General features: G+C 49.1%; 13 protein-coding genes across 13 annotated transcripts; 8 read left to right on the plus strand and 5 right to left on the minus strand.

Annotated features, from left to right (window-relative positions):
* Nucleotides 1-548: 548 nt before the first annotated feature.
* Nucleotides 549-1,877, plus strand: N7508_004196 (cyclin family protein; the record flags this gene model as incomplete). The annotated part of the gene is made up of 2 exons (XM_058462262.1): nt 549-1,210; nt 1,271-1,877. 2 exons carry the CDS (start codon nt 549-551, stop codon nt 1,875-1,877), a joined length of 1,269 nt encoding a protein of 422 aa, XP_058320887.1.
* A 718-nt stretch (nt 1,878-2,595) lies between these two features.
* N7508_004197 (uncharacterized protein) lies at nt 2,596-5,405 on the minus strand (the record flags this gene model as incomplete). Its single annotated transcript, XM_058462263.1, has 6 exons — nt 2,596-3,000; nt 3,083-3,462; nt 3,874-4,584; nt 4,640-4,927; nt 4,990-5,235; nt 5,312-5,405. 6 exons carry the CDS (start codon nt 5,403-5,405, stop codon nt 2,596-2,598), a joined length of 2,124 nt encoding a protein of 707 aa, XP_058320888.1.
* A 1,503-nt stretch (nt 5,406-6,908) lies between these two features.
* Nucleotides 6,909-8,474, plus strand: N7508_004198 (zinc-dependent alcohol dehydrogenase; the record flags this gene model as incomplete). Its single annotated transcript, XM_058462264.1, has 5 exons — nt 6,909-7,020; nt 7,099-7,194; nt 7,273-7,500; nt 7,566-8,146; nt 8,196-8,474. 5 exons carry the CDS (start codon nt 6,909-6,911, stop codon nt 8,472-8,474), a joined length of 1,296 nt encoding a protein of 431 aa, XP_058320889.1.
* Nucleotides 8,475-9,010: 536 nt separating this feature from the next.
* N7508_004199 (cupin domain-containing protein) lies at nt 9,011-9,622 on the minus strand (the record flags this gene model as incomplete). The annotated part of the gene is made up of 1 exon (XM_058462265.1): nt 9,011-9,622. The coding sequence occupies one exon, from the start codon at nt 9,620-9,622 to the stop codon at nt 9,011-9,013; it is 612 nt and encodes a 203-aa protein (XP_058320890.1).
* A 2,167-nt stretch (nt 9,623-11,789) lies between these two features.
* Nucleotides 11,790-13,229, plus strand: N7508_004200 (putative proline utilization protein PrnX-like; the record flags this gene model as incomplete). Its single annotated transcript, XM_058462266.1, has 1 exon — nt 11,790-13,229. One exon carries the CDS (start codon nt 11,790-11,792, stop codon nt 13,227-13,229), a length of 1,440 nt encoding a protein of 479 aa, XP_058320891.1.
* Nucleotides 13,230-13,725: 496 nt separating this feature from the next.
* N7508_004201 (GNAT family N-acetyltransferase) lies at nt 13,726-15,396 on the plus strand (the record flags this gene model as incomplete). The annotated part of the gene is made up of 1 exon (XM_058462267.1): nt 13,726-15,396. The coding sequence occupies one exon, from the start codon at nt 13,726-13,728 to the stop codon at nt 15,394-15,396; it is 1,671 nt and encodes a 556-aa protein (XP_058320892.1).
* A 425-nt stretch (nt 15,397-15,821) lies between these two features.
* Nucleotides 15,822-16,801, plus strand: N7508_004202 (pyrroline-5-carboxylate reductase; the record flags this gene model as incomplete). Its single annotated transcript, XM_058462268.1, has 2 exons — nt 15,822-15,858; nt 15,924-16,801. The coding sequence occupies 2 exons, from the start codon at nt 15,822-15,824 to the stop codon at nt 16,799-16,801; spliced, it is 915 nt and encodes a 304-aa protein (XP_058320893.1).
* Nucleotides 16,802-17,009: 208 nt separating this feature from the next.
* On the minus strand, nt 17,010-18,278 carry N7508_004203 (uncharacterized protein; the record flags this gene model as incomplete). The annotated part of the gene is made up of 1 exon (XM_058462269.1): nt 17,010-18,278. The coding sequence occupies one exon, from the start codon at nt 18,276-18,278 to the stop codon at nt 17,010-17,012; it is 1,269 nt and encodes a 422-aa protein (XP_058320894.1).
* A 744-nt stretch (nt 18,279-19,022) lies between these two features.
* N7508_004204 (uncharacterized protein) lies at nt 19,023-19,919 on the plus strand (the record flags this gene model as incomplete). The annotated part of the gene is made up of 1 exon (XM_058462270.1): nt 19,023-19,919. One exon carries the CDS (start codon nt 19,023-19,025, stop codon nt 19,917-19,919), a length of 897 nt encoding a protein of 298 aa, XP_058320895.1.
* Nucleotides 19,920-20,127: 208 nt separating this feature from the next.
* Nucleotides 20,128-21,743, minus strand: N7508_004205 (DnaJ family domain-containing protein; the record flags this gene model as incomplete). The annotated part of the gene is made up of 2 exons (XM_058462271.1): nt 20,128-21,312; nt 21,369-21,743. 2 exons carry the CDS (start codon nt 21,741-21,743, stop codon nt 20,128-20,130), a joined length of 1,560 nt encoding a protein of 519 aa, XP_058320896.1.
* Nucleotides 21,744-22,020: 277 nt separating this feature from the next.
* On the plus strand, nt 22,021-22,529 carry N7508_004206 (mitochondrial 37S ribosomal protein mS37; the record flags this gene model as incomplete). The annotated part of the gene is made up of 3 exons (XM_058462272.1): nt 22,021-22,125; nt 22,291-22,371; nt 22,431-22,529. 3 exons carry the CDS (start codon nt 22,021-22,023, stop codon nt 22,527-22,529), a joined length of 285 nt encoding a protein of 94 aa, XP_058320897.1.
* Nucleotides 22,530-22,813: 284 nt separating this feature from the next.
* Nucleotides 22,814-24,485, minus strand: N7508_004207 (cytochrome P450; the record flags this gene model as incomplete). The annotated part of the gene is made up of 3 exons (XM_058462273.1): nt 22,814-22,950; nt 23,006-24,099; nt 24,157-24,485. The coding sequence occupies 3 exons, from the start codon at nt 24,483-24,485 to the stop codon at nt 22,814-22,816; spliced, it is 1,560 nt and encodes a 519-aa protein (XP_058320898.1).
* An 807-nt stretch (nt 24,486-25,292) lies between these two features.
* Nucleotides 25,293-27,140, plus strand: N7508_004208 (F-box protein; the record flags this gene model as incomplete). The annotated part of the gene is made up of 1 exon (XM_058462274.1): nt 25,293-27,140. One exon carries the CDS (start codon nt 25,293-25,295, stop codon nt 27,138-27,140), a length of 1,848 nt encoding a protein of 615 aa, XP_058320899.1.
* Between the last annotated feature and the right edge of the window lie 234 nt (nt 27,141-27,374).

The following is a 27,374-nucleotide window of genomic DNA, read 5'->3' on the forward strand; positions in this document are numbered from 1 at the left end:
TCCCTCGGATTCTTCACGGGGCTCATCCACATGCTCAACGTCGTCACCCATCCTTCCTTTCCTTTTTCTTTGCTGCTTTCCCTCGCTCTCTCGGAAATCGTTGTCTCTCCTCAGACGCATCTTTTTCGATCTATTGCTATAAATTGTGGAAATTGTCTCGAATAAATTCTCCGGGTCTCACTTTTCTGGAGAAGCTCAGTTAGGGCTATCGATAAAGAGGGTTGACACGACAACCCCAACTATCCTTACAGCAACATTCCTTCACTCAAGAACTACTTCATTGTCAAGTTATCCTGCTGGCCAGGAATTTGAAAGCGATCCAGCTTCATATTACTTCAATTTTGCTTTTGTTGTTTCTGTTTCTGTTTTTTCGCCTTTGTGCTTGAACCTCTTCTCATCTATACCCATTACATTGTCATTGTCATTTCTCTTTTCGAACAAAGAATCTCTCCCGAGACAAGTTGTCTCTGTCTGGATTTCCCTATTTCGGTCTGCAGTCTGCCGCCATATTTAATCATACCAGCTCGACCGTCGCACTCACATATACAATGGACTCCTTGTCGCTCAACAGAGCGGCTCTCGACGAGTTTGTCACTCAGCGAGTGACACGGGAAATGGTGACGCACCTGGCCCAGCAAGCAGCTCAGGTCATTCGCTGTGAAGCCCATGTGACCAACACTGTCAGCCAGCATGGCCAACCTACGCCGCCATCCACTCCTCCCATGGAAGCTTCCGACCTGCCTGCCCTTCCTTCAATCGAACAATTCATCGCCTCACTCGTCGCCCGCTCCCAGGTTCAGGTGCCCACTTTGATGAGCTCCCTGGTATACCTCGGTCGCCTTCGTGCCCGTCTCCCCCCGGTTGCCAAGGGCATGCGCTGCACCGTCCACCGCATCTTCCTCGCCTCGCTCATCCTCGCCGCTAAGAACTTGAATGACTCAAGCCCCAAGAACAAGCATTGGGCCCGATACACCGTGGTGAAGGGATTCGAGGGCTTCGGCTTCTCTCTGCCAGAAGTCAACCTGATGGAACGCCAACTTCTCTTCCTCCTCGACTGGGATACCCGGGTCACCGAAGAGGACCTTCTCACCTACCTCGAACCCTTCCTTGCTCCTCACCGCCAGCGTCTCATTGCCCTCGAGCGTGAGCGCAAGTCCGAAGAGGAGCACATCCGCAAGCAACAACAACAGCAACAACAACACCGCGAATGGTAAGCCCTAGCAAGATATGACAGCTTCCTCAGATAACACTTTGCTAACCCAAAACCCAGGCGTCGTCTTCACGCATCAGCGGATCTGCTGGCCAGCCGCCTCCGTCGCCAAAAGCTCGAAAGCCGTGGTGAGAGCCGCCGTGCAAATGATAACTCTCTCCGCCGTCTACCAAGCCATGTCTCCTGTCCGAGCATACACAACGCCCACAATGCACAGGTCTCCGCCGAACACGATCGTTATAACCCCTACCACCGCCAGCGTGCATCACCCAGCCGCCTTAACCGTTCCATCTCCCCACCCTCGGTTCGCGATGTGCCGGCTCTCTCCCACGCCGAGACCTTCAACTCTCTCTGCTCGCGTTCCTCCAGTCTGGCCCCAAGCTCAAGGGGAACACCCACAAGCATCAGCACCGTCTCTTCACACGGTGGTGCCGACGATGTGATGCTCACAGACCTCAGCCGCAGCCCATCGTGCGCCTCAACCCTGAACTACAGCTACGTCAACGTTGCTCCCATCGAACCTAAGCACAAGCACTTCGAGCCCCTCCGCCAGCCCAGCAAGAAGATGAAGGTCAACGGCCACACGCACGGTGGTGGTCTCGTTGCCCGCTTCCTCGCCTCCGCCACTGGCAATTACATGAACGGCCGCGTCGGTCGATCTCACTAAATCAAGCTGGCCTTGATTCACTTTTCGTATTTCTCTCTATCTACAATATCTCGACCTAATCGCCGATGGATTTGTGCATCCCTGCATCTTTCCCGCTCAGCATCTTATTGCTTTTATTTACTTTCTCTCTACCTATTTGCGCTTCAAAAGCATTCACCCCGTCGATACGCCTTGTGCCAATACCCTTCGCTCACATTGGTTTTCATTTGATGTTTCCTGTACCGCCTTTTCGTGTGTTTCATTCCCTTTCCTTACCCAAATGAGATGGATGGGATGATCTCGCTATTTCCTTTTCCTGTCTCTTTTCTATTCTCTTCCTTTTCTCTCTATAACACTCGTTACATTGCATTGCCTCGGGATCGGTAAGGCGTTCATGTTCATGCTCATGTGTCCGGTCTCTCTTTTCAACGGGCGTCTCATCTATGTCGCTTATTGTTTCATTATGGTTATCTCATGGATGGTTTCTTCCAATACGTGGATCGGGTGTTTGTCCTTGTTGTTTGCCCTCCAGACTAGAACCTGCTTTATGTATCTTATGGATGTACTTATCTTCTCTGTTTGTATGTCCAGTATGATGGACGAACTGATAATGATACTCTTACTCAAATTTCACTTGCCTCAACATGTAGATGTGTAGTATCCAGTATCCTATCAACACTGACTACAGCTCATATCCCCTCGCCATACTAAGAAAGTACACCTCACCCCTTCCAACCCCTCAAACCCTCCCTTTGCCTTCATCCCTGCCCCTAAAAAACTCCCCGATCATCCTCCCAGGCTCAGTCCCCCCATTCCCATTGACATCCCCATTCCCGCCCCCTTCCTGCCCAAACGCCTCGACGCCGGCCATAATGCCCTGTTCAAGGGAAAGGCTCTCCCACCTCGAAATCAGCGCCTTCTGCCTGCGCACAGCAAGCGGCCCGTTCTTCTCCAACATTCCCACCCACTCCTCAACAACAATATCCAATTCACAATCTTCAACAACCTTCTCAACAAGACCCCATTTCAACGCTTCATCCGCTGATATAGTATCACCCAGCAAAAGTAGACGTCTCGTCCGACCCCAGCCTATCAAACCTGGTAGAAGGGCCGCTTCAACAACGGAGGGAATCCCAAGATGAACCTAATAGTCCCATATTAATACCAGTCAACTTAATCTCTCTACCCAATGAGAAAAACAGAATTAAAAAAAGAACAGTACAAACCTCCGGCATCCCAAAAGCAGCCCCCCGCCTACAAACCCGAAAATCACAAGCCGCAGCAACCTCCAACCTAGCCCCAAATGCAAACCCATTCACACGCGCAATAACAGGAACCGGACACTTCCTCAATGCATCACAGGCGAGATGGACCTTGGATATGAACATCCGCGCTGAAGCCGGTGATTCCAGCGCGGATATTTCCCGAAGGTCTGCACCGCCGATGAAGGATTTGGGTCCTGCGCCTGTGAGGATGATGGCGAGGAGGTCTTTGTTTTCTTTTGTTATTTGGCTTATCGTTGTTCTGAGTTGGGATAGGAGGGCGCTGTTAAGGGCGTTTTGCTTTGTGGGTCTTGTTATTGTAATTTGCGCTAGGGTGCTTGTGCCTGTGCCGGTTTTTGCGACGGGTTAGGGTTGTTAGGATTTTGGAGGTCATTTTTGCATATAGTGAAAAGTTGTGGCTTTCGGGAATTTTTTTCTTTCTTTTTGCTTCTTTAGTAGTTTCTCAAGACCGAGGATGTCCGAGGTTGAGTGCGGGGAGGGTTGTTGTATAGTTCCGAGGGTGGTAATGTTGAGGATATGATAGCAGAGAAAGGTAAAAGGACAACGGTATTGAACAGTCTGATGGTATGAAATTTGGAATGGGAATCGCTTTTGTGCTATGAACATGCATTGACTTCATTCATTTGGGAATTTCCTCTTTGGGAGGAAAGTATATGCCACAACAGCACTCAGAGCAGACGACGAAGCTGTAAGCGGTTAGCATCGAATAGTTTATCAAGAAATGAGCAAATTACCAATAACGCAGTTCATCGTATAGTACCCAAATTTCTGATTGAGTACCCCGGCCAGGACGGGTCCAACACAAGATCCTAAAATAAACGAGACACCAGAAAGAGCAATGGCACGCGCCTTACCACCACCAGGACCAAATGCCCCGGGATGTTCCTTCTGTAGCTCCTTGGCTGCCATGGTAGCTTCAATGCTTCCAGCCGCATTCAAGAAGGCAGAGTTAGTTCCAATCAAGATCATAGCAAGCACATACAGAGCAGGTCCCCGGTCTTTAGTATCCGCCCATCGAAACAGCCCACTGCCTGGAATACCCAAAAGCCAGAGAAACGGAGTCAGCGCGCTAAATCCATAAAAGGTTGGTATCCGTGTTCCTATCCGGTCTTTCAGCCAACCCACGAAGGGAGACATTAGGAGACGGGGGAATTGGAGAGCTGCAAACATCAGTCCGGATTCCAGTCCACCCCATTTGAATTTGTCTCGGACATGTAGTGGGACTGTGGCGTTGAATGTTGTGAATATGACGCCGAACATAAAGGAGCACCATAGGCCGGCGATGTAGTTGCGTTTTCTGAAAAGACACTTGTAAAAGTTTGGTGCTGCTTGAGGAGAATCTTGGGGCTTATGGCTTTCATAACGGTCGGGGATGCGCTGGGACGAAAGGAGGGGTGAGTTCTCTGATGGTGAGTCTTGTTTGACAACAGGGTCTTCAGTAGTGTCTTCAAAGTAACATGTTAGTATTCCATGTGCATTTGAAAATTGGCTGGAGTATACCTATTTTCTCAACAGTGGCTGTTTCCACCATCAACAGACGAAAAGCGATATCCACTGCGATGATCGCAAAGGCCAAGGTCCATGCCATCCAGTACCCTGCTAGTTGGAACAACAAACCAGCTAACATGGGACCACTAGAGGCACCCAGCGAGCCAGCGACAGACACAGCAGAATATACTTTGGCTGTATGTTGAATGGGAACAGTAGCAGCTAATGTCGAGTATCCCACAACCCACATGATACTATTGGCGAAAGCCTGCACAAACCGACTGACGAACAAGACAGCCACTGGAAAATTAGGTTAGCTTTCATATCTATCCGCCGTAGGACGAAGAGGAGTTTCTACATACAAGACGATGAGGCTGCCGTCGCAATAGTACCAGTAAGAGCGATGACCAACGCCCACATGAACCACTTGCGCTTCGAAGCAGACTTATCTGCAAAATGCGCCAACGGCATTCGAAGAACGACACTAACAGCAGCGCTTTCGAAAAATAACCAGGTAATGATGCTCTGCGTGCGGGAGGGGTCTAAGCTGATCCGGTTCTCAAGCATATATGGAAGGATGGGGACGATGAAGCTGTTCAGAAATGTATCTGTTGATGTATGACGTCAGTCAAATTAAGAGGTTTTATTTCGTAGTTAGCGCAAATCAGCGAAGAGAGTTCTTACCGGTGAAGAGTGCTATGACAATCGCCGTGACGATAAACCATGCTGACGAGCGCCAGTGACGGCCCCATGTCGAACCCATAGGAAGCGAAGTCATTTACAACCGGATAAGGCAAATGCAGCACCTGGATATGGTTGAGAGGGGTTTCCTGAAAGCTCTTGTGGCTTTGATGGAGACTGAAAGATTTTCAATGAAGGAAAAGAAATAACAAACCATTGCCTCCTTGCATGCGTTTAGGCAATAGTGTCGGGTGACGCTGCGAACACCTGAGAAATGGCAAATATGATCCTCCTATTAGGATTATCAGGTTATATATGTAATTACTCCAAAGGGCTAGTGTCGTCCATATTCGCATTGTTGTACTGTTTCTCAGCCCCCGAATGCCAAGAAACACTAAGTGACAATGTCTTCCCCGATCAACCTGGCCAAATACTGTCAACGACCATGATTATCCATGCCATTGTTAAGCTGAAGTGGTTGGCTGTTTTGAGTCAGATTGTATGCACAGCATGTAGAGAGCCCAATTGAGCAAGTGGGGACGGAGTTCCTTCATTGGACTGATGCCCTCTCTATCGAATCTTCAAGTCTGTGGAATGAGTAGGGATTCTAATTCCATATCTGATCTAGTGGCTTTGCCAGCTGATTGATACAGATTCTACGTTTAAAATAAGTGACCTTTATAGTTGCATATAGTTCAAGATCAACTATATTACATCGCAAGAACTATCGAGCTGTAGAAGTCAGGTTAAACTGTACAATTGTAGTTTCCGCCTGGCAATATTTACTAGCAGAGTAATTCTGCGAGGAATAGCATATACATCCTAGTAATTGTTCAAGCCAAGTTCTATTTCACTCAAATTGACCTTCGTCACGTGGACCGGCTACTCTAAATCGGGCAGTGGCTTATAGTCACTATTATTCTGCCTCTGCTTTAATACTTCCGTAAACTTACTTGTGAAACCCCTATAAATGCCTCTTGGCCTGTGAGCCCTCAGAAAAAAGGAATCGGATAATCAGGCTGACTGGTCTTTCTTGAGTGACCCACCATCACCTGCCAGGCCTCGTTATACCTGTTACCGGAAAGCATGGTGGAATTGGATTACTAGTCAGTAATTGGATTTTCCCGAACAATCCCGGTCGTTGAATGTTACTGGCAGTCAATTATATGTGGGCCTACTGAAAGGACAAGAGCCTACTGTGGTCCTATAGGCCCTTCGGAGGTCCATTCCCATCAATGAGTTTATAATGTGGAAGTCATATAGGTCCCAGCCAGTCTAGATTCACGTAAAGACGAAGCTTCTCACTAAAATCTACCTGGCCAATGACGTGTATGATGCCAAGATGACACGAGATTCACAATCTGAACTCGCCCCTTCGCTTCATAGGTTTGGCTGAGATACAATCATGGTGATGTAGACACGGAGACATGAAGGATGATGTCAGAAACCCCGAAAATGCGCTGTCCAGGAAGAGATATATATCCCTCCTTTCGGTAATTTGGTCCTTGAGTTGTCTGGCCGAAAACCAATTAATCAAACGAAAATACATCATTATCTTCAGAAGATCGATTCGAGCAGAATTCCTCAATTAACATTCACAATGCCTACCTCGGTCACCACAGACGTCAGCAACTATGGGAGTCAGGGTTATGGGGAACTAGGCCATAAGATGAAAGCTTTGACCTGGCAAGGGAAGAATTCGGTCAAAATTGGTTAGTGACTCTGCCCATCACGACTTTCATGTCAATCTCTTTCGACTCATATTTTATTGCTTATACAATTTGTCATAGTGGAGACGGCTCGCCCGAAGATCATCGATGAAGGCGATATCATACTTAAGGTGACCGGTAGCACTATCTGTGGGAGTGACTTACACCTGTTCCACGGTATGTCGGGAATCTTTTTCAGTTGGCGAAGTATCGTTGGATCTATCTGCTTATGCGGTATTCGTTATCGATTTATAGAGGCTATCCCAGATCTCCAGAAAGGTGATATCCTCGGCCACGAGTTTTGCGGTATTGTCGCAAGTGTGGGACCGGCAGTTAAGAAAGTTAAAGTAGGCGACCGCGCTGTGGCATCGTTTCAAATTGCCTGTGGGGAGTGTTATTACTGCAAGAAGAAATTGTCCTCAATGTGTGAGCGGACGAATTCGAGCAAGCCTCCCGCTAAACTTTATGGGCGTCGAACAGCTGGTATGCTTCCTCTTCCATCGGCTATGCTTATCTTAGTGAAGCTATCATACTAAGGTCGATCTTAGGCATGTTTGGATACTCCCACTTCACGGGGGGCTTTGCCGGTGGGCAGGCGGAATTTGTTCGCGTCCCTTACGGTGACGTGAATCTTCTTCAGCTGCCCGACGACGTCCCTGATGAAAAAGGACTCTACCTTTCAGATGTGCTAGGAACATCTTGGAACGCCGTTGTCGACACTGGGGTTGAGAAGGGTGACACTGTGGCAATCTGGGGAGCTGGTCCAGTTGGACAAATGGCAGCTGAATTCAGCTTTTTCAATGGTGCCGATAGAGTTATCCTTATTGATGGTGGTGATGGAAAATGGCGACTAGGCTTTGTCAAGAAAATTTTACCTAAGCTCGAGACAGTTGAGTATACGAACCTCCCAGCGGGCGAATCTGTTACCTCAACTCTGAAGAAAATGTGTGATGGCCGGGGACCCGATGTGGCGATCGAGTGCGCCTCCGGTGAGTATACGAAAGGATGGTCTCATTACTTCGAGAGAATGCTAGGCATGGAAGCGGATACTTCTGAGTTGATCAACGAGATGATTACCTCTGTCCGAGCGTTCGGGCGCTGTGGTGTCACGGGTGTATATGCCGGCTATGTATGTGGTACCTTTTCTAGGGTAAGACATTATTAACGTCGGAATGCAGTGTAACCACTTTAACATCGGTTCCTTGATGGAAACTGGGATCCGTCTCACTGGCAATGGACAATCTCCTGTGCAAAAATATTGGAAAGACCTCCTGAAGTGTATTCAGCAGGAGAAGATCCATCCCCTGCACATGGTCACCCACCGGTTCAAGCTCGAGGATATGGAGACGGTGTATGACTTATTCAATAAGCGCCATCAGGGTATGCAGAAGGTTTTTGTCCAAACACAGTTTTCCGCTCCTCCAGCACCAGGAGCTCCTACGTTAACAGTACTCTGAGCTTCACTATGCTGAAGAAAAGTTTTTTTCTTAACAAGTTCAAATGCTATTTGCGTGTTTCATTTCTTTTTCGTTATAGATTGGGCGCTCAAACAACAAAATTGTGAAAAATATACCTTTTGAAATCATATTGCAGTAAATATCGAAGATATTTTGAGAATACTCACCTTGAATCCAGGGAGCATGTCATATACCTTCACTATTCTGTTTCTTTTACAACAAAAGCTCAGAAAAGACCTCCTAGAAATTCACAGTGATGGGTATTTCCCCGCAATCCTTCCAGTAACATGTGTGCTGAATAGAGACGTCCACAATAAAGATCTCTTTTTATACTATACCTAGGCTTGAAGAGAAAGAAAGGCATTGCTTGCCATACTTGAAATGATGTGATGATATGAATACACCCGTAAAAACATAAAACCGGGTCTTTTCTTCAAGATTCTGAAACTAAATAATTGACGAGACCTAACAGACCTAACGTGGCTTACTTCAATTTTTTGCGGTTCGAGTGATACCCCCATCCCCTACTCATAACTTTAAGTCTGACGCAAAGACAGATTCAAGTCCTGACCAATAACCTTTCCGCCTTCCAGTCGCACTTGATCGATAGGTTGAAACACGAAGAAGACACGTAAAACACCAGAAATGTCATTCTTTTCAGCCATATTCCGCCAAGAATGAGCCGTACCTCGTTGAACAAATACATCACCCTTCTTCAGTAATTTTTTCTCGCCGGAATCAAGGATTAACTCTGTAGTGCCATCAATCACGACACCATAGTCGAGGGTCGCTGTTCGGTGCATCGGTACCTCTGAACCTGGAGGTACCTCAATAATCGTGCAGGAGGTGCCGTTTGGCGGATTCAAAGGCGATGGATCCAAAAGCTGGGAGTGATAGTGCTTGATGTCAAGATTGGCTTTGGACTCAGGAGTTGCAGAAGTTGGAGGAGAAAGCCCTTGTACAGGAAATGTACTTGTGTTATAGACCAGAGCATAGTCTGATGTTGTGGGTTTGCCAGGCGGGACCGGGAAGCCAGTAAACGATACCTGCTCCCCAATAGCGTTGCTGAAAATAGCTCGACCGCTTGTGGAATCATGAGCTGTTATGATCCGACGAAGAGGCGCGGGCTGTCTTGGTCCAGCTAACATATTGAGGTCAATATCAAAAAATAAGGGACTTGATGCTAGAGTATCATGTACGTTTCGCTTTAACACCGAGGAATAATCTGAATACAGTTTCAGAAACGCTTCATAGTTATATTATTAGCTCCATGATGTATATGACTCAAAATTTAGATCATCGCAAACTTAATGAGTTAATGATGAATCGATGTTCTCGTCATACCATGAGGATGTCATTGAGACTTTCAGAATTCACCATTGAATGCTTTACCAAGGTCTGGACATCCAAGTAATTCTATTCTCCTTATGATAGACATTTAAAATCATCGTAGCGTCATTCGAATTACTAATTCATGAGCACAACATGGGTGAAAGTGATCATTGCACAGCATTGGGATTGCATGGGAGTTCGCATGTTTAGCAAAGTCGTGGAGACAGCCTTACCGTACTATGTCACTTGGACATGGGAGCGACAAAGAAGAGTAACAAATTGTTAGGCTGCTGAGGGCTTCAGGCCCTAGATTTTGACTCGTATGTAATTTAGATAGAACGGAAAACCTTCGTCACAACCCCGTTCCAGTACTGATCCGTCAACCAAACGTCAGTGGTTGTAGTCAGTATGACCACACCTAGTCTTGTTGTCATCTATCATATTTTAACAAGAAATTTGGTCATATTGGTGTCAATATTATATCATCCTTATACGCATCTATTTTGTTTGTTGGAATGGACGGCTGGATTCAGAAATGCTTGGCAAGAAACCATTGAAGAGGGAGACCCGACACTGGCAGCCGATCTGCGAACTAGGTCGGCCACTAGGGGTAGTATGAAAATTAGGACGGGAGAAAACAGAAATGGTTTAAAGAAGAGAAAGACGTCTGTTTTGCTATACTACTCATGGCAAGTCTTATATCATAGAATCCGATACACTGCTACTTTCATGCAGTCAGCATTTCCCCCACTACTCTATTCAATTTGAACGAGACGTCTCAATTCTGAGCTCTTGGGTCATATACTTCTCTACCTATTTATAGTAATAGGATACATTTAATACGAAGAATCTTTTTTCCCGCTGGACACCTTTACCCTAAATGAAATTTGCCAAAACATGACCTGGCGCCTGAAACAATGCAACGCCAATGCACGGCCACTGGTGGAGCTCCTTAGCAAACATAAAGCTATCGCAACGGTACACCACCCATCCACCGCAGCGACAGCCTCAACATATGAATGCCTCCGCCGAAAGGAAGGAGGATACGGTAACGTACTGAGTATAATCTTCCACAATCCGGCGAGTGCAGAGTATTTCTATAATGTACTTGATGTGTGCAAAGGATCAAGCTTTGGGACAAACTTTACGCTTGTTATTCCTTATGTTCAGTTGGCTAATTATTGGAATCGGGAGAAGGTCCCCAAGTATGGGGTGCCGCAGCATATTCTGCGGATGAGTGTTGGGTTGAAGGATTGTGAGCAGTTGGTTGATACGGTGGCCAAGGCATTGAAAGAGGTGGAGACTTTTGAGGGTAGATCTACTATGTGTGTAGATTGTCAAACTTTTGTCACTTATATATCAATGCGCAATATACTACTTTCTCGGCTATTGGTTGGTCAAGGTATGTTTTCATCCGTTCACGTAGTTAGAAAAAGGCTTGGGTTGTCCTTCGTGATAATAATATAAATTATTTACTCCGCTATATATAAAACGTCAATGTAGCCCCATAAGTTAGCAACAATAGCGTGAATGCAGCCCTACGTCTATCAGATTGTGGCCTCAGGCATCATGATATACAGATTTCCGCATTGGGCTTGGCTTCATCTGCCGAATGCGGAAGGGATCTCCGGTTGCGATAGTCTCGATTTTGTCTTTGGGCACAGACCTGACGTTCAATCTACACTTGTACTTGCCCTTGATGAACTTCTCTTGTGACCTTTATTGCTGTCCAAACATCCTGTCAAGAGACACTGATTCATCACTTTGCTGATCACCCCGCTCCTCCCCCACCTCACAGTCGTCATCTCCGGCCAATTTCGCTGCTGAACGCCCGACCTATTTTAAGCTAGGGCCCACGCCTTTTTGTGGCGGGCAAATAGATCAGGTCTCGCGCTGTTTCACTCTTATCTTGGCGCTTGACTGACTGGAACTCCATCCCAGATCACTTTCCTTTTCAACCTTCCGTTCTCCCAAATCGCCCTCATGCCTCTTACCGTCCTCTCCCGATCGCAGCTCCGCACTCTGCTGCACTCCCTCTCTCGTGACGAGGTTGTCGATCTACAGCGCAACCTTGCCGAAGCTCTACGTGAATACTCCAGTGGTTCCCAGGATAAGGGCTGTTCGGCGGCTTTCCAGCCCCAGAGAACCGCTATCACCCGTCGCAATGGTTGTACAACACTCTTCATGCCCGCTACTACGGGCGAGACGATTGGCATCAAGATGATTTCCCTGCAGGACGGGGGCACTGCCGGTTGTGCTGTTGAACGTGACGCCATCGAGGTCCAAGAACAAGAGCAGGTCTCGGCCCGCAAGCGGGGCTCATTCCGTGACTCAGTGGCTTCAATCTCCTCTGATATGAGTGATTTGTCTGTTGGCTCTTCTCATGAGGATAAGGAAGAGGACGACGACAAATCAGTCAGCCCTTCCGTCACAACGGGAAGCAGCACAGATAGCTCAACCCTGCTTACTGGATGTGTCAACCAGCAAAATGTGACCGGCAGCATTTCCAAAACACTTGGCGCTTGGCCGGGCACAGGCACTCGTGACACATCGCCTCGCGGCAGTGTGACGCTACTGGACGGCGAAAGTCTGCCGTTTGCTTTGATCAACGCGCATGAGTTGACAGCCTTCCGCACGGCCCTGGCCTCGCTGATGATGTTCAACAAGCGCAAGAAGGTGCGCACCCTTCTGGTGTTCGGCGCAGGTACGCAGGCCTATTGGCACATCCGCTTGGCGCTTGTTCTTCGTGGCGAGGACATTCGCCGAGTATACATTGTGAACCGTTCCTTTGACCGTGCCGCCAAGCTCTTGCGTGACATCTACGCGCCCGAGAACACCGAATGGCGCCGAGACATCAAATTCTCAGCGATGAGCAGCGAGTTCGGCGAGTACAGTCGCATCTTGAAGGAGCATGTGCGCAAGGCCGACGCGATCTTCTGTTGCACTCCCTCGCCTGAGCCGCTCTTCCCTGCGGAATTCATTACCTCGCGCGAGGGCCGCCAAAAGGGCCGCTTAATCTGTGCGATTGGGTCATACAAGGCCCACATGGCCGAGATTCACCCCGATATCCTCCGGGACGAGGTCAACGTGCAGCCGCCGCATCGCCACTTCCACAAGCACATCCACCGCAGTGGTGTGGTTGTAGTTGACAGTCTCGACGCAGCCGTCAAGGAAGCAGGCGAGATTATCCAAGCCGGAATCAAGCCGAAACAGGTTGTTGAACTAGGTGAACTGCTGATGGTTCGTGATGCTCATCGACAAGCCGAGACAGTAGATGAGGAGAAGAGCTTGCGCGAATGGTCGCAACGCGGCAATGTGATCTACAAATCGGTTGGCCTTGGATTGATGGATCTGGTCACCGGCGGAGATTTGGTGCGCTTGGCGCGGGAGCGGAAGCTGGGAACCACAGTGGAGGACTTTTAGAATACCCTTTGCTTGTTTATTGCTTCATGTCTATTGGTCTATAATGTGCCAAGAAATTCTCGACTGCGAGCCGTTGGAATAGCGCCCGAGCTATGTAGAAAAGTAATACGAGAACACACAAACAAACTGGGAAACAGCACCCTATAAAATATCAACAGTAGAGAGAATATCAATAATAGCTATGCATAAGGTACAAGGAAGCAGTCAAAAAGACAAAAGTACCTTAATGAGGTAGCTCTCTCCGCGTGGGCTGATGTTATGCGTCATCCATGTCCAAGATCGGACGAGTTCGAGAGTGTGGACTGAGGGTGGACTTCCTTTTCCCACTCTTCTCCTTCACATTACGAATTCATTCCTCAATATTGGAGAGACTTTATCAGCTGTGTCCCTGTTCATTCCCCGCAAGTGAGGGGCCAAAGCCAAAGGAATAAGAAGGACCTGTTCCTGGTTTTTTCTTTTCTTTTTTTTTTTCCCTTCCTCTCTGAACCACCTCACCATGCGATACACCACTTGCAACTTGCCCAATGGCCTCACCTTTACTGTCTCGCCAGTCTTTGGTGGAGTGACCTTCAAATCCACCGACTTCAACGTCCAGCAGAACCCCACCTTTCCACCGGGATGGACGATCATTATACACACTGAGAAGCCGAAAGATGTGACCAAAGTCTCAAATTCAGGTAATGAGCGCGCCAACGATGACGATAACATTACGCGCTTCACCACCCCCACCTTGAACCGCGATTCGCTCTACATCTCATATATAGTCAACCCACCCTCGAGTGACTTCAAGCCCGTTACGTCGCCCACTCGCCAGATCGCCATGATGCTGTGGGCGACCATGTGGTGGTATTTCCACGAACCAGAACCAGACCTGCACCTCGAGACAGCGGCGTCAAGCTTGACACCAAACAGCGGACGACCAAAAGGCGAATGGCGCGTCAACATCAAGCGCGAAGGCATCTTTAAAGGCCGAAACCTGCTCCAGAAGCTCGAGCGAATGGGCCTAATAGCAACAGAGGACTCTTCAGTAGGCCTACAGCCAATCGAAACAAAAGACTCAAGCAGCTGGTCCAACATGTTCGTCAGCCGCCGCAGCTTCTGGCAACTGGACCCGCGTCTGTTCCTCTTTACTCTGACACCACGCGCTCCCGGCTCACCATCTCCGTCGTTGACACCATACCACTCACGACAAGCATCCCCATCCCCAACCCTGGACGGCCTACAAAGCTCAACAACATTAGCGCCAACAGAAGCAACTTTCCACACTGCAAATGTAGGATCATTCACCTCGGCAGGCCCCTTCACGTCGGGAAGCCACCTGCCAACATACTATCCGCCCGCTCCAACCCAATACACCTTTACGCACGGCGTGCGACACCCTGTGCGACCGAAACCACCGCACCAGGGCGAGGTCTTTTACGTGCGCTATATTCCTAGCGTGAGCCAGTACCTCTCATTCCGGATTCCCTTTGTGCCCATGACACAACCAAACGCGGGCCAGGGTGGTAGCGGCACCGGTAGTGCGAGTGGTAGTCGCCCAGGAACACCGGTTACATCATCCGTGATAAGTATCGAACAGCACCTCTGCGAGAATGTCTCTTCAGACGTGGACACCCTGCATAGGTGGATGAATGTCCCGCGCGTCGAGGCGATGTGGTCAGAGGGTGGACCGAAATCCGCTCAGGAAAAGTTCCTGCTTGCGAATTTGACGAGCAAGCATAAGTTCCCTGTTATTGGATGTTGGGACGGGAAGCCATTTGGGTACTTTGAGATCTATTGGGTGAAGGAGGATCCGCTGGGTCGTTTGCTTGACCGGGTTGATAACTACGATCGGGGAATTCATCTGCTTGTTGGTGAGCAGGAATTCCGAGGTGCGCATCGGGTTGCGATTTGGTTGAGTGCTTTGGTTCATCATTGTTTTTTGGCTGATATGCGCACCGAGGTGGTGGTTTTGGAGCCTAGGGTTGATAATCTTAAGTATGTTTTTCCTCCATCCCTCTCTGTTCTTGTGTTCTGCTTCGTTATGCTGACTCTTCCTCTTCTCTTCAGGCTCATCAATTACCTCCAGGAAGCTGGCTTCTACAAAGAAGGCGAGGTGAGCTTCCCGCATAAGCAATCTGCTGTTATGAAGATTAAGCGCGAGTTCTGGGAAGCGCCTGTTCTTTGAGGGTCGCATTAATGAGATCATTACGAGTAACGAATCATCAGCATTTGGTTGCATTTATTTTCTTACCATTTTCTTCATGGCCATCATGTTTGAATTGCTCGCGACTGATTGCCATAGCATGAAGTGCTCCCAGTAGAACGATGTATCATACGCCAGAAAGTAGTATCATGTCCCTTGTCTCTCCTCACTCTTCCAGCGCCATTGAAATAGCTAGATCTCTCCAATGGAGATCATCTTATGTATCAAGTTGCCTATACAGATATCCAGAACCGAAACATCGGCACCAACCACCGACCCCCTCGGATGCATCACCCGAGACCCGTGACTCAGAGACCATACAAGGCAACCCCTCCCCAACTCTCCAATTTCTCCTCAATTGACCTCAATTCGCCCCAAACACCTCGACAAACTCAAAGTCCACAACAATGTCCAAAGGCCAAACCCTAGGCTTCATCGGATGTGGTAAATACCCACCAAACACCCAATCTATACAACCCAATTCCACATCCAGGACTAACAAACACCAGGAAACATGGGCGGAGCCGTCCTAAACGGCATCCTAACCTCCGCATTCCCAGCCAACCAAGAAAACACCTCAACCACCAAACAACCAATAACAACCTTCAAAGCCTGCACAAAGACCGCATCCTCCGCAGAACGCCTCAAATCATCCATTCCAAGCCACAATGCCCACCAAGTAGAAATTGTCTCGGGAGAAAACGTCCAGACAATGCGCGATTCGGACGTTATAATCCTAGGCTGCAAACCATTCATGGCGGACGACGTCCTCAGCGAAAATGGTGTGCGCGAAGCCCTGGCCGGCAAATTGGTTATCAGCATGCTTGCCGGACAAAGTGCTAACAATCTTCTCTCGATCATCCAGAGCTCTGGAGCTTCAACTGCAACTAGATCAGAAGGCGAAAGCCAGAAGTTGCCCGACCCAGTAATAATGAAAGCAATCCCAAACATGGGCGCCGAATACGGCGAATCAATGACAATCCTCGAAGAATCACCAAACACACCAGCGCCAATGATCGAAATCACAGAATGGATCTTCAATCAGGTTGGAAAGATAAAATATCTCCCCGTCAACCAGACAGGGCTAGCAACCGTGCTTGTGGGCGCATCGATTGCGGCACTGACGCTCCCCATTGAGGGATTGCTAGATGGGTGTGTGGCAGAGGGGTTAAAACGGGGTGATGCGATGGAGATTGTGTTACAGGGGATTCGGGGATTGACTGCTTCGCTTGAGGCCGGGACGCATCCTGCTGTGCTGCGGGAGAGCATTTCTAGTCCTAGGGGTTGTACGATTCAGGCGCTTTTGGCGCTTGAGCGGGCGGGTGCTAGGAGTCATTATGCGGATGCTATTGTGCAGGGGAATGAGCATTTGAGGGAGAAGATGTGATTTCAATGCGCTACGGGGATGGTATGGAGATGGACATAGTATAGGTGTGGGTGGTGGAATGGGCATTAACGTTAGATTTCATTGATATGTCATGTTAGATATGAAAAAAAGGGGACTGAATATACAGCCAGTGTATGTGTGTGAACATTGCCCGTGGGCTATAAGTTTAGGTTAAAATCACTGCAACGCCGATTTCCGTACAATTTGTTCATCCCCAGATATCATCGTCGCCTTTGACCAAATCGTCTTCGTTTAATACTTGCAGACCATTGCTACGCTCTTCGCGCTTGCGCTGGCGCTTTGTCACTGTACGCCCTGGTGTGAAGGGGGTTACAGGTGTGAAGGGCATGTATGGGCTGTATGGTGTCGCCATGCCGGTAACCGGGCCCGTCCGGGGTTTGACGGGTCGTTCCAGAATGGTGGTCTTGGTTGCTGGGGCACTTTGTGGTGGGTAGGCCTCACGGAAGGGAAGAGATGATGACGGCGATGCAGTGGCTAGGGCTAGAGGTGCCGGTGCACGAGCACGACCAGGGGCTGGCTTGATTGGACTGAGCATGGACTGTTGCATCATTGGTTGTTGGCTTGCCGGCTGCTGCTGTCTTGGCACCACTGGCGGAGGACCGGGATTATATATCCGCGGTGAGAGTGGTGGGTTATCAAACTCATGGGCTTGAGGAGTAGCAGCCGCTGGCGAAGCCATTGGGGATGAGATGGCCATTTTGCGGAGGGCCAGACGCGGGGAGCGCACCTTGCTCGGATCTGGATTCGCACGGGAGCCCGAGTTGAATAGCTTTGACAGGCGGGAGCTGTTGAATCCCTTTGTTGGGGATTTCAACGGTGCCAGTGAGTTGTCAGAGCCATGGGAGCCACGATCCGTGAATGGATTGGTGAGCTGGCTGTCCGGGGACTGGGCATAGTACTCGGGTTCCTTCCCGGACACATCAGGGGCTGAGGCCTTTTTGGCATCGTGCTCCATGACAGCAGCATACAGCATCTCCATCTCATCTTGGGCACGCTGCCGGTCGGTGGCGACGATAGACTCATCGACGGTCAACATGCTGCCGTTGACAGAAGGCTGAGAAGGTCTGGTACTTCTGTGCAATGAGCCCCAGGACTTGAACCCACTGGATTTAGGACTGGGGAGGTTGTGCGACATAGGCGAGATTGGGCTGGGATCCATGCTGACAGGCGGTCTGACAGGCTTTAGCATCTCCATATGCAGTGTATAGTTGGAGGACTGGACTGTCCGACGTAGACGACGTCCGACGAACAGAAGCAGAGCTAGGAGGACAGCAACGAAGATCACGTAGGCGCCAACGATACTCCCAATCTGAATTGCGAGGAGTGGTTTATTCACGATGCGAGGAGCATCTGGTTCAGGTTGGGCACGTCGGATCTTTTGAGCCCCTAGGACCGGGGTGATATGCAGAAATAGAAAAGACAAACGCAAAAAAAAGGCAACCGGGGAGGGATTCATTTCCGGCACCCGTGTGATTTATAAGAGAGGAGAGAAAAGAACAAATTTAAGAGCAGGTGCAGTCACTTTTGATCGACATGTCGAAGCCTCAGACGAATCCCACTCGAGGGATTGAGGTGATACATGTTCCAAAGTGATGGGGGCGGCAGGGGAGGGGTTTCGTATCAGAGCAGCTTATAGGATGTGACGAAGTGAAGAAACATCGAGCATCAGTGAGTTTGCGCCTGTCGTTGGTCGCAAATACGCGCCTTCATGCACGATCGTCACTTGGCGGCGGCCACTCACAGCACGAGGATCGGCTGAGGTGATCAAGGCTTGGCATCGAGTATACTTCTTCACTGTCTATCAACATCAACATTTAGGGCTTCATTGCTAACCTCACATCTACGTCGGAATCCCAAGATGTAGGATTTCAACAGAATCTCTCCCAGGTTTGGGAATCCATTTTCAATTGTGGCCATCTCAACCCATTCAAATGAGATCAGAAAGTGTGAAAACGGATGTTTCTTGCGATGAGATGATGAAAAGTGACGTGGTCACCCAAAGGGAAGTCGGCCTCGAAAGGCTCCTTCTCTCTCTGTGACTTCTTCTCTGGCTGCGCGCTCTTCATTTCCCTTCCTCGCATCTCTCATCTCTCATCTCGTACATCAGAACATTCTACTATCACTCATCCGCATCGATATAAGACATTAGTCCAACACGAATCATCATAATCCATTTCTTTCTCCACAGCTCGGCCTTTGAATGGGGGCCAAGGTCTCCGCTGTGCACGGGGTGAAGTCAGAACATTTCTACGACCAGGGAAACGCCATCAACGAGATCTGGGTCGGAAACGTTGAAATCATATCACGCCTCCCATTCGGCGATTCTGATCAAGAGCAAGCGGGTTGGCCGAAAGGGGGCTGGCCAAAGATTCCCTGGCACCAGTTTATTATTCCACTACGAAAGCGAGGCGATTATATCATGACTGAATCCTTCCTCGGCGTCAGGGGCCCTCCACCAGTTGACAACTGGCTGCCGACCCATGGCTATCTTGGGATGTACGCGGGATTCGATCAGTCCGTTGCGCTCGCAGTGGGTTCTGTGTTCCTGATCATCGGCTGGAACCTCTTCTTATGCTCTGTCTGCAAGGCGCTCCGTGCTATCTTTTTACGTGAAGCCCACAACCTCATGCCTGAACAGCTGCGAAACATTATGGACTCTAAATACCGGCGTTCGCTCCGCCTTCTTGTCATGAAATTCCTCTTGGAATTTGCCTTCAGTGCCGCCTTTGTCGTCCTAGGAATCCCAGGTGTTGCGACAGGAAGACAGGGGCTCAATGCTGGCATGATGATTATTGGGGACCTGACTATTGTCTTTGTGGTAATCCTCCTTTTTAAAATTGGACTTTTGCTTTACCTGGTGTACAGGACCAGACCGCGGACCCGTATTAGGGACAATGAAGTTGGCAAAACTGCCAGCAGTACTCGTCTTCCTGGGTCTATGAGTTATGAGGATTTTCAGGCCGCTATGACGGCTTACGGCGTGGACTTGGCTGTACTGAAGAACGTTGCTGAATCTATGGGGCCTGGCGACTATGGGTTCGTCGTTCTGCATGTTGGCGACTCATGTATGGAGGTAGAGCCTGTGTTGAAGTCTTGAGATTCCATGTATGGGCACGCTTTTGCTTGAATTATATGATTATCTTGAGAAGTGAGACCTGGGGCACATTCTAAGACTTTGCTATGCAAGCACAAATACCCCGGACGTGAAAAGAGATGAGGAGAGTATATCAATCAATATTTTACCCTTATCCAGCCGGTTCAACCTCAATATTGTACACAGTATGAAGAGCAAGAAGGAAATACAGTCACGACTTGGAGAATAAATCCCTCCACAATTCCTTCATCCCATACCCCTTCGCCTTGTCCTCATCACGAACCTGCGCAGACTGAGCCATACCCAAAGACCCAAATGCACTAGAAGCCGGCGTAACAGTCGACGAAGGACGAGCACGCTCAGTCGCCCGACGTCTAATCTCTTCTGCCAGCTGAGGTGCTACCTCTGCAAAGCAGGCCTTCAGTTCTCGTTCAAGATTAAGATAAGCTTTTCGAGCACTAGGCGGAGCCTGGAGGTTATACGAACGCGCAAGCGAATTGATCTGTTTCACAGCAAGTTCATGATAAGCACGCTCGATAGCAAGGTAATTCGCATCCCGTAACGGAGGAAGAGGAGCAAGATTTTCAGACGCTTCTTCGCTGCTTTCATTGGCTGTAGATGACGACGAGGATGCCTCGGCTTTGTGAACTATCCGGCCATCGGTGTTGATCTCAGAAACGGATTGTTCTTCACTCAGCGAAGCTTCCAGCTTGGCTTTCTCGGCTAGCCTTATTTCGGCAGCTGCGTATGCTTTTGCGCGGTTCATTTGCGCCTCTAGGGATCCGCCCTTGCTGGATATTAACATGGCAGCATGTCTTTTCCAGTCTGCCCGGAGACGGCTGCGGAAGCGACTCGTTTCCGAAGCTAATTGCTGCTGCTTTTCAATCCATGGCGGTACAATTTCCTGTTGTTGGATGATCTTGTTCATGAAGTATTCGGTTGTATCGATGAAAGCGCTGTTCGCATTATGATCCGTCTCGGTGTTGACGCCCTTGCCGCGACGGATAGACTTGAACTGGCCGCGGGCGATGGCGTCTTCGATTCGTTCGTCTGCTAGTGACGACAAACCTGAGATGGAGATGGGCATGCTTCGCGCGCCGGGTGATAGGTTCTCGCGCATTTGGTGGCGCATGTTCTCGCGCTCTTCTTCTGAGAAGCCGGGTGCTTGGCTCAGTGCATAAGTGGATGTGCGCTCCTTCGCCTCTGCTAAGCGGTGGCCACGAGACTTCTTTGGTTTTGGGGCTGGTTGGAGGTTGACTGGTTGGGGAATTTTGTAGGGCATGCGGATTGGTTTGCTTGCGTCGTCTAGCATGCGTAGAGTTGTATCTTCCAATTGTTCTTGTCCTGTCCATGCAGGAGCAGCGGCCATTTCCCTTGTTCCTTGGCCTGCACCAGCCTGTAATAGGGTATGGGTTAACAAGTGATCGATTGTATACTCGGCGGTTTACTTACTGGCATATTTACTATAGAGTGAGCTGCAGCATAGTTGCTCGTGAATGAAGCTGCGGCTACTCGCTCTTCCAACTGTTTCTTCAATTCTTCCGAAAAACCGGCATGCTCGATGTTACGACGCGCTGATCGTCCACCTTCTAACATGGCATCTTCGGTCATCTGGGCCAAACGGCGCGTCATCGCACTATCCTTTCCCTCTTCAGTCTCATCTTTGCTCTTTTTATTTTCTTCCTTGACCGTAGACGCTGAGCTCTGGTTCCGAGGACAAGCTGCGGAGAATCGCCCGGACAAAGACAAAGGAGCTGTCGAAGCTCTCAAGGTGGCTACTGACGAAACACCTCGGAGCCGCGTTGGCAAGACATATCTGCCAGTCATATTTGCGTTAACAAAGCTATCAAAACTCCAAAATAATGTACAGATATAAGAACAAGAACAAAGAAGTGGCAAGATACCTGAATCTCGGTGGCCGATGAACTGCTGACTCATCCACCTCCGCGGAGTCAAAACTTGGATTTTGTTTGTCGAAGACTTCCCGTCGCCGGCGCCAGTTTCTCAACGTCAATCCCGTCCACGATCCTTCAAGGCATCTTGCCTCCTGCTGCTCCGTTTATTCTCTTTGCTGCCGTTCCGCCGAACTTCAGAATTGCCCACTATGGCGCCTAAGGGTTCCCTTTCGACCCGGCTCAACCCGATGCGTCTGAACACCATCAACCACCTCCGTGTTCGCCGCCCGAATCAGAATGAGCAGAATCCCTGCGTTACAGTCATGTCTTCCATGTTGAGTATGTGCCCCCCCCCGGGGACATTGCACCGCTAGGAACGTCGATCTCCAGTCGTCCTACGTCGCAATCAGACGATCAAAGACACGGAGTGTCAAAAGTAAAAGTTATACACAGTCACTAACATACTCTCCCCTCAATAGACTGCTGGGCCTCATCCGGCTACGGCGCCGAGAGGCTGCGCTGCTCTGGAAGCCCAATTGCGCAAGTGCATGGACGCACCGGTATGTCCACACCAACCCAAACCGAACTCTCCCACTAACGCGCAATCCGCACAATCCAGAAATCCCAGGAAAAGAAGAAGAACACCGTTAACTACCACCTGATGAGGATGTACCCCAAGGTCGTCGGCCCGCGCAAGAAGGATGGTGTCCTGGGCTAAATATGATTATTTCGGACGTCTGTCCTCGGTATTGCATCGGGGGCTTAGCAGCAGAAGCGAGCTGTCCATCTGGAGTTATTGGGTTATTCTTTCTATACACTTTTTTGCAGACCCTTGAATCCCCTTGGGAGAGTTCTGAGTTGGATGCTTATGGGTTTGGGCTTTGTGCTCATTTGTACAGTATATTACTCTGTGGGATGTGGGATTACTCGTCAAAACAATTGATCGTATTCTTATTTCAGGCTTATTCTGGGTAATAGAAGGGGCGAGGGGTCATGCTGGTTTCATACTGCTTCGAACTTTAGGATCAGTTTGTCGCCTTGTGGTTTGACGGTGTAGGCATCAATTGCTTCGATCTTGTCATCGTTAACAATGGTCGTGCGGAAATTTGTGTATATCGCCGCGACGGCCAACTTCATCTCTGTTCAGCAGATATTAACCTCTTGTTTTGGGTCCATCGTCTGTCCATGACCTACCTTGCAATGCCAGATTACTTCCAACACACATCCGCCCTCCACTACCAAATGCCCAGAACCACCGACGTCGCTCATCCAGCTCGGCGGCTGAGTTTTCATCAACCAACCACCGCTTCGGTTGCCAGCTCTCCGGGTCAGGGAAAACCTCCGGGTTGCGGTGCAGAGAATAAGCTTGAGCATTCACTCTAGTGTTAGGCGGAATATTCCCATACCCAGCCAAAGTACAAGGCGGAGATGGTGTAACTCGAGGTTGAATACCGGGGATGGGAGCATGCAGTCTCAACGTCTCAGTCACAATAGCTTCCAGGAAGGGAAGGTTATCAATCGACTTGGCGGAAGGGAGTTCCGCAGACTTCGGATAAGAAATCGGAGGATTGAGAGTCAATAACTCATCACGAAGTTGGTTCTGCACATCTTCATTCCGAGAAAGTTGCCAAAGCAAATACGTAAGACCAACAGCACTGGTTTCAAAGCCCGCTGTCAGCTGATCATACATCTCACATGCAATATCAAGTCGCTGCTGAGCTCTATTAACATCCGCGACGCCTTTCTTCGCGGAATCTTTGTCTAGAGCTTGTTTCAACTGCTTGTATACACTGGGTTCAACGCCCGGCTCAGTTGACGCCATCAATTGATCGCCCCTGTCGCATAGATCTAAAGCCCACGCGTCGAGGTGTGCATTTGCTTCGTCGCAGTATTTCGGTATCACACGGAGGCCGATACGTCTCAGCCAGCCATCTAGGTAGGGGACTTCCTGGGCATAGAACTCGAACGGTTTTCGGCATAGATATAGATGGAGCCAGCCTTTCCGGAGGGACTCATCTTGAAGGAAATTCGTTCCATTTTGAAGACCGAATAGGTAGGATGAGACGAAGTCCATTGTTAGTCCTTGGTTTAGGTCGTGCACGTCAATGTCTTTATCGGATGATGCTGTTTCTTGGAGAAGAGGTAGCAGACGGTCGAAGATGACTGCATTGGATGCAACGCCCAGATGGGGAGATGTCTGCAAGGTTGACTTGGAGTAGATATTTGATAACATTCTCTTCCGGTTGGAGTGGGTCTTGCTTCCCGTCATGGTGAACATGCTCACAGTTCTATTGTGGCTGGTTAGTTACTCATCTTGTTGGTATGGGGAATAGGTTGAGACTCACCCAAATGAACCGAAGACTCGTGGGTACCAGTCATGTTTCTCGAAGCCGCCAGTGTAGACAGATTTGATTCCGCCGTCGACGCAGTTGATGGAGATCTCGGATGGTCCAAGTCTAACTATCGGACCTAGTTTCTCATGGACTGCTTGGATGGTTCTGTTGTTCCGGCTTGTGAATCGCCTCCAGAGCATCCATACCGGGGAGAAGGAGGCACTCCAGTGAGCATTGGGAATCTTGGATAATGGCGATAGGAAGGCTGGGTAAATGATCACTTTATAGATGGCGAGAACAGCCAGGCATGCTATAGCCAGTGTAGTGATTGACAACGTCATGTTGAATAGAAGGAAAGTCGTCCTTCCCTCTGAGCTGGTCTCTCAGCTGGTAGTTGCAGTTGAGTGTAGTTGAGAGAACTAACGTTGACGGGGATAGATAAGGAGTATACCCCATCCGTGTATTACAGGTGGTGCCGAGGGTGATCCCTAATTGCAAGATTACCCTAGCTCCCCCATATCGGCTTTTAACTCACTCCGATTCGTCTCGATGTTTGCCGACGGCCAATGTTTAGGTAACTCTCCCCGCTTGGAGATATTTGGAGATAGAGTTGTATTCGAACAAGGGGGCCGTTGTAGTTTGAACGCTTTGTCCAACGAGAATTGCCTTATTACCTTCCCCGCGATTATAGATAAGAGATAAGAGCATCGCATACAGACTGGCCGAATTTATATATGACGCGAGTCTGACAATATGATGATATTTGGACCTTGATATACGATTCAATGATTGTGACTCTCCCTGCTACTCCAATAATCAAAGATTAGCCCTATGTATCGCTTCTATAGAGAGAGAAAAAGAACGTCAAGCGAGGCCGCTATATGCTTACGTCATAGCTACCAGCCCGCAATTGTTTATCAAAATGTTCATGTCCTCACGCGATCAACAATTGTCGCATGAGTCACTCTTTGAACCTGCTTGCGATTGGTCTGATGCGATTATTTGCTGCATACCCTGTTGCCCCCCCCCCCCCAACACGTCCTTGAACAAAGTTAAAACACAACAGTGGCGGCCTAACAAAAAACGATCAGGATGATCTAAAAGTCCTACACTTCATTCAGCAACTGCACCTCATATTAGCACTCAATATGTTGTCTGATCTTCCATCAGAGATAATATACCACATCGCAACATATCTCCCAACTGCCAATGCATTAGCCCACCTGTCTCAGACATGTCATCGACTGCACGAGATTATCACCGCCGAAGACTCAAGGATTTTCCGAGCTTTTGTTCAAAGCAGGTTCCCAACTATTGAGACACCGCCATATTGGAAAGATGCAGCTCAGGTCTTGACTTCTCGGTCTCGGGCTCTGGACCGAAAGGCCGTCATCGGCCGATTCGTTGTGCCATCAGAAACTGCCACCAAGATCGGTTGTCACGACATCTCACGCTCAGACAACCCTACCCTCGGGTATCGGCCTGTGATTGACTCGTATGAAGTCTGGAATGGGAAAGGTTGGGCGGATAGGAAAGAGGTACTCGCCTGGGGTGCTGCCAACCAGCTGGTGATGCGGATCAAACAGACTGATGGTCATCCCCAAGAAAAGTGGATCATTTTCAATGATGTTGAGGATGTCAGCAGCTATGACGATATCTCTTCTCTGCACCTCCTATCCTCGAAGCCGGAATACAGCCATGAGACCGATGTTGAGCATCTTATCTTTGGTCGAATCCGAGGTGACATCCTTCACATTACAATTTCACCGAATGATGCAACACACAGCTACAAAAAAAACCTCCTCACATATGGACTCCAGCTGGACAACACAGATCTAAGTGATGATCCAGAACCAGTTTTGGCAGCCCATTTCGACAACGGAGCCATCGCCCTCTACCACATATCAACAGACAAGGAAGAAGTCGAACCATTCACATGGCTCCGCACAGAGGGCGCCCTGCGAAACAAATATTCAAAACTTCTATCTCAATCTCTAGTCGCAGTATCAACAGGCGACATCAAAGAATCCCTATGCATCTCAAAAGTCACACCAAGCGGCATTTCACCATACCGAACAATCAGCATCGACAGCTTAAACTCCGACTTCAAAGCCCTAACAAGAAAAGCCAACATCGGCGCCATCGAACCTCTAAACACCCACCCCCTCGCCGGTCCCCCGGGTGAAGTCTTCTTAGCCGCATGGGACGACTACACAGTCCGACTGCACGACCTACGCTCACCACGACCCTACGAAGTGGCTTACAAAGACATAACAGACCTCAATCCAATCTACAGTCTCCACACATTCGGACATAACCACTTTTTAGCCGGGGCCGGCGGTGACGCAGTGGTTAAGATTTTTGACATGCGCATGTGTAATACATACAGTTATCTCGATACACAAGTACCCACTTCATCTCAAATACATACCAACAAACCAAAAGCCACCACCACCACCACCACCACCACCAACGGCAAAGATCCAAATAACAAAAACGCCTCTAACTCTCTCCTCCATCTCCAAAAAGACTTCTCAGTCTTCCTCTCTAACCCAGCACCCCTGCCACCAACCCAGCAAAACCCCCGACGCCGTCGCCTCCCCTACCGCGGTCCAATCTATACAATGTCAACCCCATCCCCCGCCTCCCCAACAATCTACGCCGGCATCGTGGACGGCATCGTACGTCTAGATTTCGCATCAACAGATGATCTAACCGGACCGCGGAAGGGATGGTACGAGGATAATCTCCGTCTGGGACTAAATACCGGACCGGGGCCGTCATCTGATGTGACGCGCGATGCAATTGATTTGGCTGGGTATGAGCGTCCCGATGTCGACGGTGTTGGTACTACGACTATTACGTCTAAGCTGAGGAATCAGCGGGCGTTTTGGGAGATTCCGTCTTCTCATGTTGAGGGTGGGGAGGATGGGGGTTGTTGGGATTCGAGGTGGGAGCCTTTGGAGGAGGCTGGGGCTTGGAGGAGGAGGGACTGATTTGATATTGATGTCGATGGGATTGGGTATCCTCATGCATAGTAAAAGAACGGTGATCATACAATTCTTAGCGAGAACGATTGATTTTGATCGTTGGATTTAGAAAAACTTATCTGTACATTCTTAATCCTTGATGTACTATTCCCTTAATGTACTACTGAATACAAGGTGCGGCCAGACCCTCTGGTAAAACTACTCTTCCAGGATTCCGATGACGACTTTATTGCACGGCTT

Source organism: Penicillium antarcticum, assembly GCF_028974205.1.
Source record: "Penicillium antarcticum strain IBT 31339 chromosome Unknown utg000004l_segment0_segment0, whole genome shotgun sequence".
NCBI classification, from domain to species: domain Eukaryota; kingdom Fungi; phylum Ascomycota; class Eurotiomycetes; order Eurotiales; family Aspergillaceae; genus Penicillium; species Penicillium antarcticum.